Source organism: Pyrus communis, chromosome 7, assembly GCF_041283825.1.
Source record: "Pyrus communis isolate YQ-2024b chromosome 7, ASM4128382v1, whole genome shotgun sequence".
Lineage (NCBI taxonomy): Eukaryota > Viridiplantae > Streptophyta > Magnoliopsida > Rosales > Rosaceae > Pyrus > Pyrus communis.
In genome coordinates this window covers 1,017,621-1,031,176 of record NC_142571.1, presented here as the reverse complement: position 1 = coordinate 1,031,176, position 13,556 = coordinate 1,017,621, and the positions used below count along the sequence as shown (strand labels likewise).

Below are 13,556 nucleotides of genomic sequence, written 5' to 3'. Positions count from 1 at the left end.
ATCTCACAACTAAGCTCTGCCATTCCATCCTTAACTATCAAATTGAAGATGTGACAAGCGCACCTCATGTGCAAGTGAGCCCTGTCAAGTAAAAAAGTATCATTTTACTTAAGTCTTCTTTTCATGTATGCAATAGCGGTGTCATTTGCACTAGCATTGTCAACGGTAATGCTAAATACCTTGTCTATGCCCCAATCATTCAAGCAAACCTATAGACATCTTCCAATATCATCACCCTTGTGAGAAGTAACTTGGACAAAGTTTAGGATCCTCTTATGCAACCCCCAATTAGTGTCCAAAAAATGGGCCGTGATGACCATGTAGTTTATCTTTTGAATCGAGGTCCAAGTGTCGGTTGTAATACTCACTCTTAACCCCTCAATCACACTTTTTATTTTTGCCTTCTCTTCAAAATACAATTCCAAAACCACCGCCGCCACCTTATGCCTATTAGGAGGTTTGTACTTTGGATTCAAGTCACGAATAAAGGCTTGAAAGTCTTCTTGATCAACCACCTTAAAAGGCATCTCCGCTATTATAATTCACCTCACACATCTCCTATCAAGTCTTTTTTGATTGAAAGTGTGAGTGACAACTAGACCTTCCATCCTCGCTTGTGTCAATGTAGGTTGGTTTGGATCCACATTCTCAAAGAACTAGAACCCGGGCATTTCCTCAAATACTTAAGAATTCCTGCCGTCCCATGAGTTCTAGGGTGTGCCGGTACTAAGAGTTTTCAATGCTTGCATTTGGCTATGAACAATTTCTCCCCATTCTTATCGGCGATCGTTACCCTCTTAGCATCGTTCCACGCTGGACTTGGACCCTTTCTCCTATTGCCCTTTTTCCGAGGAAGACCCTCCCATTGTCTCACTACTTCTTCTACTTCCTCTTTCTGCTCTTCCCCATCTTCCTCCTCTTCTTCTATTTGTTCTAGTGCATTATCCTCCTCCATATCCGAATCATCATCCCAACAATCTTCATAATAATCATTATGCAAATAATCTTAAGGTGAAAGAGTGCCTAGTTGAAGGGTACCACTAGGTTGGGTTTGTTTTCGTTTTCCTAATACCGAGACCATAGGTGTACTAGATTGGCTACTAGACCCGTCCACCTAACAAATAAAATAACAATGCACATTAATATATCACAACCACAGTTCAACATATATCCAAATTCCAATCAATAAATCACATATCCAGTTCAAATGCAATAACATTAACATATTCAATATGTGCAAAGTAAGAGGAAACAATTAAAGAGAATTAAAGAGAATTCATATATATTTCACACTAATCCACTACTGCATACAATCCCAGAACTACTGGGATACACCCATAGATTTGTTAGGATGGACGAGTCTAGTAGCCAATCTAGTACACATATGATCTTGGTATTAGGAAAACGAAAACAAACCCAACCTAGTGGTACCCTTCAACTAGGCACTCCATCACCCTAAGATTATTTGCATAATGATTGTTATGAAGATTGTTGGGATGATGATCCGAATATGGAGGAGGATATTGCATTAGAACAAATAGAAGAAGAAGGGGAAGATGGGGAAGAGCAGGAAAAGCAGGAAGAGGAATTAGAAGAAGTAGTGAGACAATGGGAGGGTCCTCCTCGAAAAAAGGGCAATAGGAGAAAGGGTCCAAGTCCGGCGTGAAACGATGCTAAGAGGGTAGCGATCACCGATAAGAATGGGGAGAAATTGTTCATGGCCAAATGCAAGCATTGCAAACTCTTAGTACCGGCACACCCTATAACTCATGAGACGGTGGGAATTCTTAAGCATTTGAGGAAATGCCTGGGTTCTAGTTTTTTGGGAATGTGGATCCGAACCAACTTACATTGACACAAGCGAGGATGGGAGGTCCGGTTGTCACTTACACTTTCAATCAAAAAAGACTTGATAGGAGATGTGTGATGTGGATTATAATAGCGGAGATGCCTTTTAGGGTGGTTGATCAATAGGACTTTCGAGCTTTTATTCATGACTTGAATCCAAAGTACAAACCAACTAATAGGCATAAGGTGGCAGCAGTGGTTTTGGAGTTGTATTTTGAAGAGAAGGCAAAAATAAAAAGTGTGATTGAGGGGTTGAGAGTGAGTATTACAACCGACACTTAGACCTCGATTCAAAAGATAAACTACATGGTCATCACGGCTCATCACGACCCATTTTTTGGACACTAATTGAAGGTTGCATAAGAGGATCCTAAACTTTGTCCAAGTTACTTCTCATAAGGGTGATGATATTGGAAGATGTCTAGAGGTTTGCTTGAATGATTGGGGCATAGATAAGGTGTTTAGCATTACCGTTGACAATGCTAGTGCAAATGACACCGTTATTGCATACATGAAAAGAAGACTCAAGTCAAATGGTACTCTTTTACTTGACGGGGCTCACTTGCACATGAGGTGCGCTTGTCACATCTTCAATTTGATAGTTAAGGATGGAATGACAGAGCTTAGTTGTGAGATTGATGCCATAAGAAATTGTGTGAAGTTTATACACTCATCCCCGGCAAAGTTAGAATCTTTTAGGGAATATTGTGTCTTGTTGAGATTTGATAGGATGTCAAGTATCCTTTTTTATATTGTCACAAGGTGGAATGCCACGTATGAAATGCTTAATAGTGCTTTCAAGTTTAAAGAAGTGTTCTCTAAGATGGCCTTTGAGTGTGACTCTTTTATTGCTTACTTTAAAGAGAAGGTCTCGAAAGAGGTTGATGGGGTGACAAAAAAAGCCAAGCAGGTGGGTCCTCCGGAGGTGGATGATTGGGAAAAGTCGGTGAGTTTTGCTCACTATCTCAAAAAGTTTTATGATGCCACCTTGACATTGAGTGCAACCCTTACTCTAACATCACACTTAATACTTAGCACAGTGATTGCCTTGCAAGTGGAGATACAAGAACAAATTTTAAACACCTCTAATGCCATTTTGCAAAGTGTGGCTACCTCCATGAAGCTCAAGTTTGACAAATATTGGGGTGACATTGAAAAGGTGAATCCTATTCTCTTTGTAGCCCAAGCACTCAACCCGAGGTACAAATTTGAAATGTTGGAGACAAATCTAGAAGAGCTCGGCTATCGATGGGACAAAATAAAGGAGGAGAAGGTAAGGGTTAAAAGCTATGTAACCAAGTTGTATAATGCTTATAAGGAGGGAGTGGTCCTTAGTAGTACTAGTACTAGTAGCAATGCTACCTCAAATGTGGAGCAAAGATCTATGTACTTCAATGATTCACATCAAAGCCTAACATGTGAGGGTTTCAATCTTTTGGATTGGTGGAAAGGAAATTGTGGTTAATATCCAACTCTTAGTAAAGTTGCTAAGGATGTATTGGCCCTTCCCAGTAGCACTGTTGCTAGTGAGAATACCTTTAGTCTTGGTGGGAGAGCTGTTGATCCTTTTAGAGCTTCCTTAACACCTAAAACGGTTGAGGCTTTAGTGTGTACTAGTGATTCGTTCAGAGGAAATGAATTTTGTTTCTACAAGGAGCCTACACTTGATGAATTTTATTTCTACAAGGAGCTTGAACACTTAGAAAGAAGTAAGTAAACAATTTAATTTCCTCTTTTATTTTCTTAGTATTTATTATCTATTAGACTATAATTCAATCTAAATGATTTATGGTTTATTGTTTTAGGCACGGCTAATTTGGAAAGTGAGGAGAATACAACACAAGATAATGAAATGCCACCTCGACCTCCTCGAGCACCTCAAGTTGAAGTTCAACAACGTCAAAATCAATCACTACCTCCACGACCACCCATTTTAAGGGGAAAGGCTCAACCATCAACATCAAGGGGAAGAGTACAAGTACTAACAAGAAGAGAGCAACCACAAGCATCAACAAGATCAAGGGGCCGAAGAGGCCAACAATCTTCATAAACTTTAAGCTTTGCTTTTTTGCTTTTAGTTTGTAACTTAAGTATTTTGAAACTTTGGCTCGTAACTAATTTTTTTGCTTTTGGGTTTGTTACTTCATTTACATTAAAACCTTGGCTTGTAACTAATTTTTTTTGCTTTTGGATTTGTTACTTAATTTATTTTAGTCTAAAATCCCAAAAGCCGAAAATCATTTCGGGATTCCCGATTTGTCCCGAAATTCAGAAATTATTTCGAAATTCCCAAAAATTTGGTTTGGGATCGGTATTGAAATTGGGATAACCGAAAATTTCGGTTTGGAAATCGGGACAAGGTTTCGGTTCGGTATCCTATACCGAAACACCCCTACCATTTACCATTGAAACTAGAAAATGTTTGATGGTAGCCCTTTCAATTTGAGACCTCCACACATATGGATCACGAGTGACGACGTGGGAGATATCCCATAAGGTGTGTTTGAAATTTCTTTCATATGGTATTTCTGTGAAAATACAGGAACAAATCAGATAAAGGTAGGGAAGGGGCATATCAGAGAAACTCTTAAATTTCGGCTAAAATCTATCGATTTTGTTGATATTTCTTAAATATAAATTAAATATTGGAAAAACTCTTATATTTCGTCTAAAGTACATTTTCAAAGTTTCAAATTTTCATCATTTCCATCGAAAACAATGATTTTAATATATCTATTGATATTTTCACAAATTTACAGTTCGATATTTTTATGTATACTGATATTTTTGGAAAGGGATCCCTAGATCCCTTCCACATAATCCTCTTCATCAAACAATCATGATCCTTGAAATTTGATATAACGGTTAAAGTTATTTTAACTTTTAAAGTGTGTCCGTATTTTTAGCCGTTTGATCAAATTTCAAAAGCCTAAATTATTTGATGAGGATGATTAGGTCTTAAGGATTCGGGAAGGATTCTTTCCGGTATTTTTAAATACTAGCACACAAAATCTCCCCTTTGCCACGTCCACGCGCCAATTCGTCAAACTAGAGAAGGAGAGAGTGTAAAAAAAAAATCTTCCTCACTTTCCTGAACATCGAACCCAGAACGAGAGAAAAAGAAAAAACTATATAAACCAACTCCCGCTATTTCTGCTTCTGTAGCCAAACGATACACACAGCACCGCCCCCCTCCCCCCTCCAACACCCCCCGCTCTCTCTCTACCCCCCTCTCCCCCCCCCTCCCTCCCTCTCTCTCTCTCTCGATTCTCCCTCTATTTTCTCTCTATTCATGAATTCCCCGTCTTGCTCCTCCGTCATCATCGTCGGCGCCGGAGTCTCCGGTGAGCGCCAATCGTCACCGTCGACTGTCCAATTCCTAATTTTACTCTCATTTCTCTCTTCGGTCTTAATTTCTTGCGTTTAATTACTTCCTTTTCAAAGGTTTATCGGTGGCGAAGGTGTTGATCGAGAACGGCGTGGAGGACGTGGTGATTCTGGAAGCTTCCGACCGTATCGGCGGTAGGATCCGAAAACAAGATTTCGGCGGCGTGCCGGTGGAGCTTGGCGCCGGTTGGATAGTCGGAGTCGGAGGCAGAGAGTTGAACCCGGTCTTGGACCTTGCCCGGAAGTCGAATCTCCGCACTTTCTTCTCCGATTACAGTAATGCTCGCTATAACATCTACGATCGCAGGTCCTTTACGACGCCGTTTCTCTTCTCGTCGTTCATTCTTTAGCTAATTTGTTTCTGCCGGTTTGTGGTTAACGTGAGCCGTGTGCGCAGTGTTCGCGCTTACACGTTTTGTTCCCCGCAGGTCATTTTTATGCGTTGTTTGCTACTTTGCGCCGTTGGGGAATTAATTTGTTTCGGCATTTTGTCATACCCCGCAATTTAGAATTTTCTCTGCAATTCTGCGCCGGCGGTGAACTGTTTGTTTTGGCACCACCGGCGTAAACTAGCGCCCACGTGGACTTTTAGCTACTATGTTGGGTGTTTTTTTCTAAAATGCGACGTGGGTATTACTAACTCGTTGAGTTCACTGGTTTTTTATTTTTGCAGCGGGAAGATATTTCCTAGAGGACTGGTGGAAGAGACGTACAAGAAGGAAGTGGAGTCGGCGGTGCAGAAGTTGAAGAAGCTTGAAGCCGACTGTGGCTACGGCGGCGATTTCTCCAATGCCACCGAACCGCCCTCGTAATATCTCCTGTCTCTATCGTTTTGGGATAATAAATTCAACTTTTCAAACTAAAATTAGAAAGATTAAATTTTTATAAATTAAATAACAAAACGTGTTTATTTTCATTAATGACAAATCATTTAATTTGTAAATATTCTCTACAATTAGTTTCTCTAGTATTACCGTTTTGTAGTATTTAAAAATTTAGTCTTTAAATTTTACATGAGCAGAATATGGGTTTTGATTTTCTTTTTTGTTCTTGGGTGTGGTTGTCCAGTACACAGAAAACGCCGATAGAGCTCGCCATTGATTTCACCCTACACGATTTTGAGATGCCAGGTCAGTTTTCACAGCTCATTCCGCAGTCAATTGTTTGTTTGGAATTTTCATTTTCATTTTTTGCTCTTTGAGAAATGGGGGTTTTTGTTTTGTGGTACAGAAGTGGAGCCCATATCAACCTTTTTGGATTATGGAGAACGAGAGTTTTTGGTTGCGGATGAGCGAGGTTATGAGCATTTGCTATACAAAATGGCTGAAGATTTTCTTTTTAACTCTGAGGGTAAACTGCTGGACAGTCGTCTCAAGTTCAATAAGGTACCAGAATCGGATCTTCTCGTTTTCGAATTTTTAGCATATTTAGTTTTATTTAGTTGCTTAGCCCAATCATTTCGAGAAGCGGTGCAAATTTGCTTAGAAGTAAGATTATCATCCAGAGGTTGAGGTGTGCTTATTTTAATCTCATCATGGAACAATAATAATTTTCTAATAATCTTTGCTCGGTTACAAGCTTGTGTTGTAACAGAGCAAAACCGAACACAGTTGGATTCTAAAATTTATACACTTTATTTATTAAAATAAGACTTAGTTACTGCTTTTGTTTTTGTCACAAGCTTGCGTTGTAAAGCTTTTATAAAATTGGCTTTCTTTTCCCAATCATAGGATGAAAACAAAAGGGATATATTTGAGAAACAATACAAATAATAATACAAAAGTTGGAGGAGAAAACTGTGAAATTCTGCTTTGTTGGTATGTAAGCGCAGTTTTTCTTGAAATATTTTTGCTCAACATCCTCAAGTATGATAGTAATACTTACTTCTTATTTATTATTACTAGTTTATTTTAAATTTTAAAATATATGTAATTATATACACAAATCTCAAATTTTAAATTTATTAAACTATAATAAATTGTGCTGAGCATTAACACTGCCAGTAAAAATTCACCCGTTTTGCTTTTGCTGCTGAGGAAGATTGACCAAGCTTTGGAGTCTGTAGATAATGACGTTTCTGAAAGCTGTTCTTCTTTTGTTATGTGATATTAATATAATACTGTCATTATTATATTGTAAAATACACCCTTCTTTCTTCAGGGGTCAACTAATTTGTTTGTTTTTTTTAGCGCTCATTTTGTCATATTGGATCTTTTTTCTTTTTGCTACTGGTTATATATTTTATTTTATAACCAGTTAGTATAATTTTATTTTATAACCAGTTACTGTATTTACACGAGTTAGTATAATTTTATTTTATTTTTCCCATGAGAAGATATTTTTCTATTTTTTTAATTATCCAACCCATGAAACTTAGACCTCTTTTTTCTGTCAATTTTATTCTCTATGACTATATCCATTTTCCAGTCCTGGTTTTTCTATTTTAGGTGAAGAAATTGATATATGAAAATTTTGTGGCTTCTTGACATCCATTTTATACCAAAGATCGGACTCAACACCTTTTCTTTCATTTTCCCTTTGATTTAACTCGTACATATATGAAGGGACATGATCCTTGACACCTTTAAAAGCCCTTTTACCACTCACGTAAACTTGTAGGCCCCAAGAACATTAAACTGTTGAGGTGAAATGTCATATCGGGTCAAATAATAACACGAAAATGGTAGTATTGTCACTTTTTCTCCAGTCCCTGGGCTGCTGTCTTCACCTCCATTTTTGTTGAAAGAAACAGTTTTGTTACCACGTTTCCCAGAGTAACTTATATAACAGGGGTTATCATCTTATAACATGTCGATTTAATAATATCATATAAAGTCGAGATAAACTTGCACATGATGTGACATTATTAGACCTATACGTCTCATTTGATGCAAGTTATTTCTTCATGTTTTCTTGTGGCTTCTAGAACACTCAAATGGGCATATGGGTCTCAGTAGTCAATTCTGAGCAGATTCTGCTTCAATAAATCTTTCTCCTTTCATCTCTGAAATTTAGATTGCACAGTTTTCCTTAGCTTGACTGTGCAGGATCTTATGGGGTGGTTGCCTTGGGAACTTCACATGTTAATTTTTATGGTCAAATATTTGTTTTACTGTTAATCCATATATGACAAGATGATTCCCTGCTTGATTTGGGGCAGGTTGTTCGGGAGTTGCAGCACTCGAGAAACGGCGTTACGGTAATGACGGAAGATGGTTGCATCTTCCAAGCAAATTACATGATTTTGTCAGTTAGCATTGGTGTTCTCCAGAGCGACCTCATTGCCTTCAATCCACCCTTACCCGTACGTCTTTTCTCATGTTTATATCATTTCAATGAGTTAATTCGTATTTTTGCCATATTTTCCGTTCTTTTATGTGGCTATATCAAGCTTATCAAGCTCTTATATGATTTAATTTGCTCACGTAACATCGTGCTGGCCGCTCCCTTGCATATGTTGGTGTCACTAGGCTCGCTGCCAATTGCCACCACAAATCATACAAACATAATATGTGGGTTTGGCTCTTAGCTATTGGTCGTGAATTTTACTTGCACTATAGTGGGATCTGAAGGGCTACGTTCCTAGGAAATGGGTCCCTGTGGGAGCTGAAGGGCTACATCCCTAGGATATGGGTCCCTTTAGATGGGATTTGCTATTTGTTTACTTGGTTTCTGAGGTGTGGTCCACATTATTAAATGCAATTTACTTGAAGAAGTCAGAAATTATGGATAGCTGGGCTCATTAAATAAGTTTCACTGGTTGATGACGCATGAGAAAGATTAGCATGCTGTGTTTTTTATATGCCAAATTGCCAATACCATGGATTTAGGATCCATAGAATTATAACCCATTGGCTTCCAAATAGGTTAACTAATGTGGGCTGTGCCTTACTGCTTCTTTCACTGGTAGGCGTTGAATGCGGATCAGTTTTTGAAAATAGTGATTACTGCCCTTCTTATACATAAACAAATCAGATGATTGATTGTACAATGCCTTGGTTTCTTATGGCCATGGATAATCTTTTAGATCTCCTTTACTAATAGCGGCATTAAATAATCAAGGAAAAAAAAAGTGCTAAGTAAGATCGTTGCATTTGCCGTACTACATTAGGTAGTGCACAAATTCATAACTGTAAACTGTTAAAGACTAACAATAGTGAAGTGGCAGTGATTGGTGATACAAAAACAAGACAAGGTAGATAAATCTTCGAGTTTTGATTGGATTTACTTATTGTTGATGGTTGTGAAGGTTGTAACTGTTTGCAATATATTTTGCCTAGTTTTAACTTAATGAAACTGGTGGATAGTTGTTCATGGTTAATTGGTTGTAACCCTATGACTGAAGGCACATCTCAGTCAAAATCTCATTTTGATATTGTTAGTTTACTTCGCCTGAAATAATACTAACTTTGATGAATTAAATAACACAGAGGTGGAAAACAGAGGCTATAGCGAAATGCGATGTGATAGTTTACACGAAGATCTTTTTGAAGTTCCCATATAAGTTCTGGCCTTGTGGGCCAGGAAAAGAGTTCTTCCTCTATGCCCATGACAGAAGAGGCTACTACACATTTTGGCAGGTTGGTTTAAATATTTGTCATTCTCGACGCCAGCCAACATATATATGGATTTTCATTTCCAGCATATGAATAGATTCCATATGTTGTGTTCTGCACTGGATTTCCAACTGGCCTGTCATATTTTCATGCCACTATTACTTATTTAATTTAGTGTATATATGGTCCTCACCAAGGATCACAAAATGACAACATTTCAAAAGTTCATGTCAAGTGTTGTGGTTTATGAACCATTGGAAAACAACAAAATTTATGGTTGCACACTTACAGGATCTTTGAACACAACCTTTACCATGTATAATCATGTTTTGGCTGTCTGCGCATACAACCATGCTGTCATTTTACTTTGAGTTGATAGGAAACTTGCTGCTTCCCCATTATGGGTAGGAACAAATTTCTTAATGTTAGTCCGTAAAGTTCGCACCTCTTCCATTTTAGATAACCTCAGTAGTTGGTTTTGAAACTTGATCACGGTCTTGTCTAGTATGCTGCGTGTGTGTTAGGGCTAGGCTGTAACTATCTCTGTTTACAGTTTGGTAACAAAGATTGATTCCTGTTGTTGTTGTTGTGATTAACAAACTAGAGTCTCTTCCAGTATTAGTTTGAATGGTTCTTCATTTCATGACGCATTGATATTTCTGTCACTCTTTTAGAACTGGCAATATTGATTGCACTTCGATCTCTATCTCAACCATCGTTCATTTGCTTTCATATTTGTATAATGCATACTTTAATCAAATCTCAAATGTGTGTATTATTAAAATCATCTTCTTTGGTTTTATTAGGAAACAAACCATATACTTTAAGGACCACAATCATGGAGGCATTGTTGGATGTCATTGTCTCTTTCATGTACTATACAATTTATTTGACCGACATATGGATATTTTCTAAACTATTATTATGACAAATAAAATATGTGAGATCGCTGCTAATCTGTTAAATGGCTGCTAATCCGTTGCCATGTCATCAGCACATGGAGAATGCTTATCCAGGATCCAATATGTTGGTCGTGACCTTAACGAATGAGGAATCAAAGCGTGTGGAAGCTCAGTCTGATGAGGAGACGTTGAAAGAAGCCATGGGGGCTCTTACGGACATGTTTGGGCCCAACATTCCCGAAGCTACTGATATACTTGTACCTCGCTGGTGGAACAATAGATTCCAGCGAGGCAGCTACAGTAACTACCCTTTAGTCTCTAATGACCATTTTGTTCATGACATCAAGGTTTGCCTTCTCTCCCTTAGATGTTGCGTTTCGCCATATATTAATTTCACTTAATGCTTCTGTTAGCTTAAAAGATTATTGGTTTAACTCTTAGAGGATTCTCTAATGACCGATGTTTGGTGCCCCCTTCCTGTTTGGTAATTAAGTTATAAAGTGGAATTAGAGAATAGTAGTACAGTTGGTTTGTGTTGAGGAGAATGACTTATCCATCCGGTAGAGCTCATCATGTTAAAAACCGGCCTTTAGATATTTTTCTTTTTGTATGATTCTTAAACCTGAGTTGGAATATGCTAAACTTTTAACTTACACAAAGTCTATCTTCTAGTGAAATTTGTACAGAAGCTCTTACTCTATGATATGGTTGCACATGGTTTGCCACACGTGCCTTTCAGATCCAGCCCGTGCGTATTTTGCACAGTGTGACTCAATTGTCTAGTCACGTGGTGTCCCATATCATGGAGTAAGACAATTTTGTATAAGAAAAATAAGAGACAAAATTTTCGCTAAGAATTGCTTGCCTAAGATTGTGTTCCTTAAAAGCTTTCCGAGTAAAGCTGAAGAACATATACCTTTTTTGTTATCTACCATCTCCTATTTTTTTCTTGATCTGTGAATAGGAAAAGCTCAAGCTTAATAGAGAACTTTGAAACGAATTGACATTACATTTTTCTTCTTTTGTGTTCTGACCAGAACCCGGTAGGCCGCATCTTCTTCACCGGGGAACACACAAGTGAAAAATTTAGCGGCTATGTCCACGGAGGACATCTTGCAGGTGAGCATTAATCAAAGGTTCTACTGGAGATTGTAGGCCTCCAATTATAAACACCACTTCTGACATCTTGTTTGCATCATGTTGCTTCTTGATCAATAGGTATTGAGACTGGTAAAGCGTTGTTGGAAGAAATGGAGAAGGAGAAGGAAAGGACTAGTGAGAGTGAAAACCAAACTTTCTTGTTAGAACCCTTTCTTGCATTGACCGGTTCATTAAGTTTGACTCAGAACGATGCTGTATCGAGTCTCAAATGCGATATCCCTAGAAAGTCATATTTAAGTGGCAAAGTTGGCATCCCGGAGCTATGTTATGACTAGGTGGAATGAACTATACACAAAACATTTATTTGTGGCCGAAAACAAAAAATTGAGTGTTGAGAAAGATCGGAAGAGGGGTTCGAATACAATCTCTTGTATAATCTTCGATGCGTTTACAATGTAGAATGATGGGAGGGATGACATAGCTGGGAAAGTTGTAAGTCTGTCTGTGTAATAGTTTGTTTGGATAATATGGTATAGGAAGTCGGGGATAATCAATGGAGGTGAAAGGGTTTCGGATTTGGAACGGAATTGGTATGGGAAAATACACTTGTAATATTAATTACTGAAGCTGAAGGGAGAGAAGGAGGTAGGAATCAGGTTCTAGTTGTAATGGTACTGAATGTTAGTTTCACAAGAACCAATCTTTCCCTTTTTTTCTTGGCATTTGTATTTGTTTTGTTCAGATTTAATCAATTTTTCCTTCCTATCAAAGCATGAAAGCAAATGGTTTCCTTTGGGGAAATTCTTTTGTGGGCTACTGTTTTGTGGGTCTAGAGAAGTCCATGATTCCAGCCCACCCGTGCCCTCCTATTTTATGACCTGTGGTCATAGTTAAGCTACGTCAACATTTTATATTGTTTTTTTTATAGAGATAATAAGATAAAAAAGAATAGTAATATAAAATGTTGACGTGGCTTAACCGTGACTACACAAACAGAAGGGCACGGAAAGTGGGAGGGCAAAGAATCTGCCTCCAAGTCTGAGTCTTCTCCTTGGCCTGATTTTTCAAGTAATTATATTGACAGGACATTCACAATATGAAGTTTTTATGATTGTTTTTAATACAAATTATTAATATTCAGAGGTGGGAGAATATGATTAAGTCACAAAATATGCCATTAACTATAAATTAGTATCGAATTCGTTATTTACGAGAGTTGTAGATCTCCAACTTACAAGGAGACAAGCATACAACTAAATCATATCGTGGTGCTCAGAAACAATTAGATGGTTAATGCTAAAAGAAATTAGTTCTGACTAAAATTGCACAAAACTAATGACCATTGTGCAATTTTCTTAATTGGGATTTGTTTTTTTAATCTTACATAAAGATATATTTATATTTATGGATGAGAGAATAAATTGGTATTGAGCTTTCATTCGAGAGATTTAAATTTATGGTCTTTTATTTATAAGTGAATAGAAATATATTACCCGATCATATTAAAAGTGACAGATACTATTTTAACAATTGAAAAACTAACAGTATCAATTTTTGGTGGAATTTTTTTAAGTGTTCCTCCAATTGAATAATTACATGTGGTGTATTATCGTGAATTTCGGGCACATTGAAAAATCTATCCACCCAACATACTGAAAGCACTTTTAAATAAAATATTTTGGAACCAAATCTTAGTAAAAATGTGTCTTTTAGTATTATAGTCTAATGGTATTCATTTTCATGTGTAAGTGAGATGTTAGGT

At 37.6% G+C, this 13,556-nt stretch overlaps 1 protein-coding gene and 1 pseudogene across 1 annotated transcript; both read left to right on the top strand.

Annotated features, from left to right (window-relative positions):
• The first annotated feature begins 1,351 nt into the window (after positions 1 to 1,351).
• LOC148695418 (zinc finger BED domain-containing protein RICESLEEPER 1-like) lies at positions 1,352 to 3,431 on the top strand (annotated as a pseudogene).
• A 1,510-nt stretch (positions 3,432 to 4,941) lies between these two features.
• On the top strand, positions 4,942 to 12,564 carry LOC137735559 (polyamine oxidase 1-like). Its single transcript, XM_068474984.2, has 10 exons — positions 4,942 to 5,192; positions 5,293 to 5,542; positions 5,909 to 6,043; positions 6,304 to 6,365; positions 6,466 to 6,620; positions 8,396 to 8,539; positions 9,666 to 9,815; positions 10,786 to 11,040; positions 11,731 to 11,812; positions 11,912 to 12,564. The coding sequence occupies exons 1-10, from the start codon at positions 5,141 to 5,143 to the stop codon at positions 12,127 to 12,129; spliced, it is 1,503 nt and encodes a 500-aa protein (XP_068331085.2). The 5' UTR covers positions 4,942 to 5,140; the 3' UTR covers positions 12,130 to 12,564.
• The last annotated feature ends 992 nt before the right edge of the window (positions 12,565 to 13,556 follow it).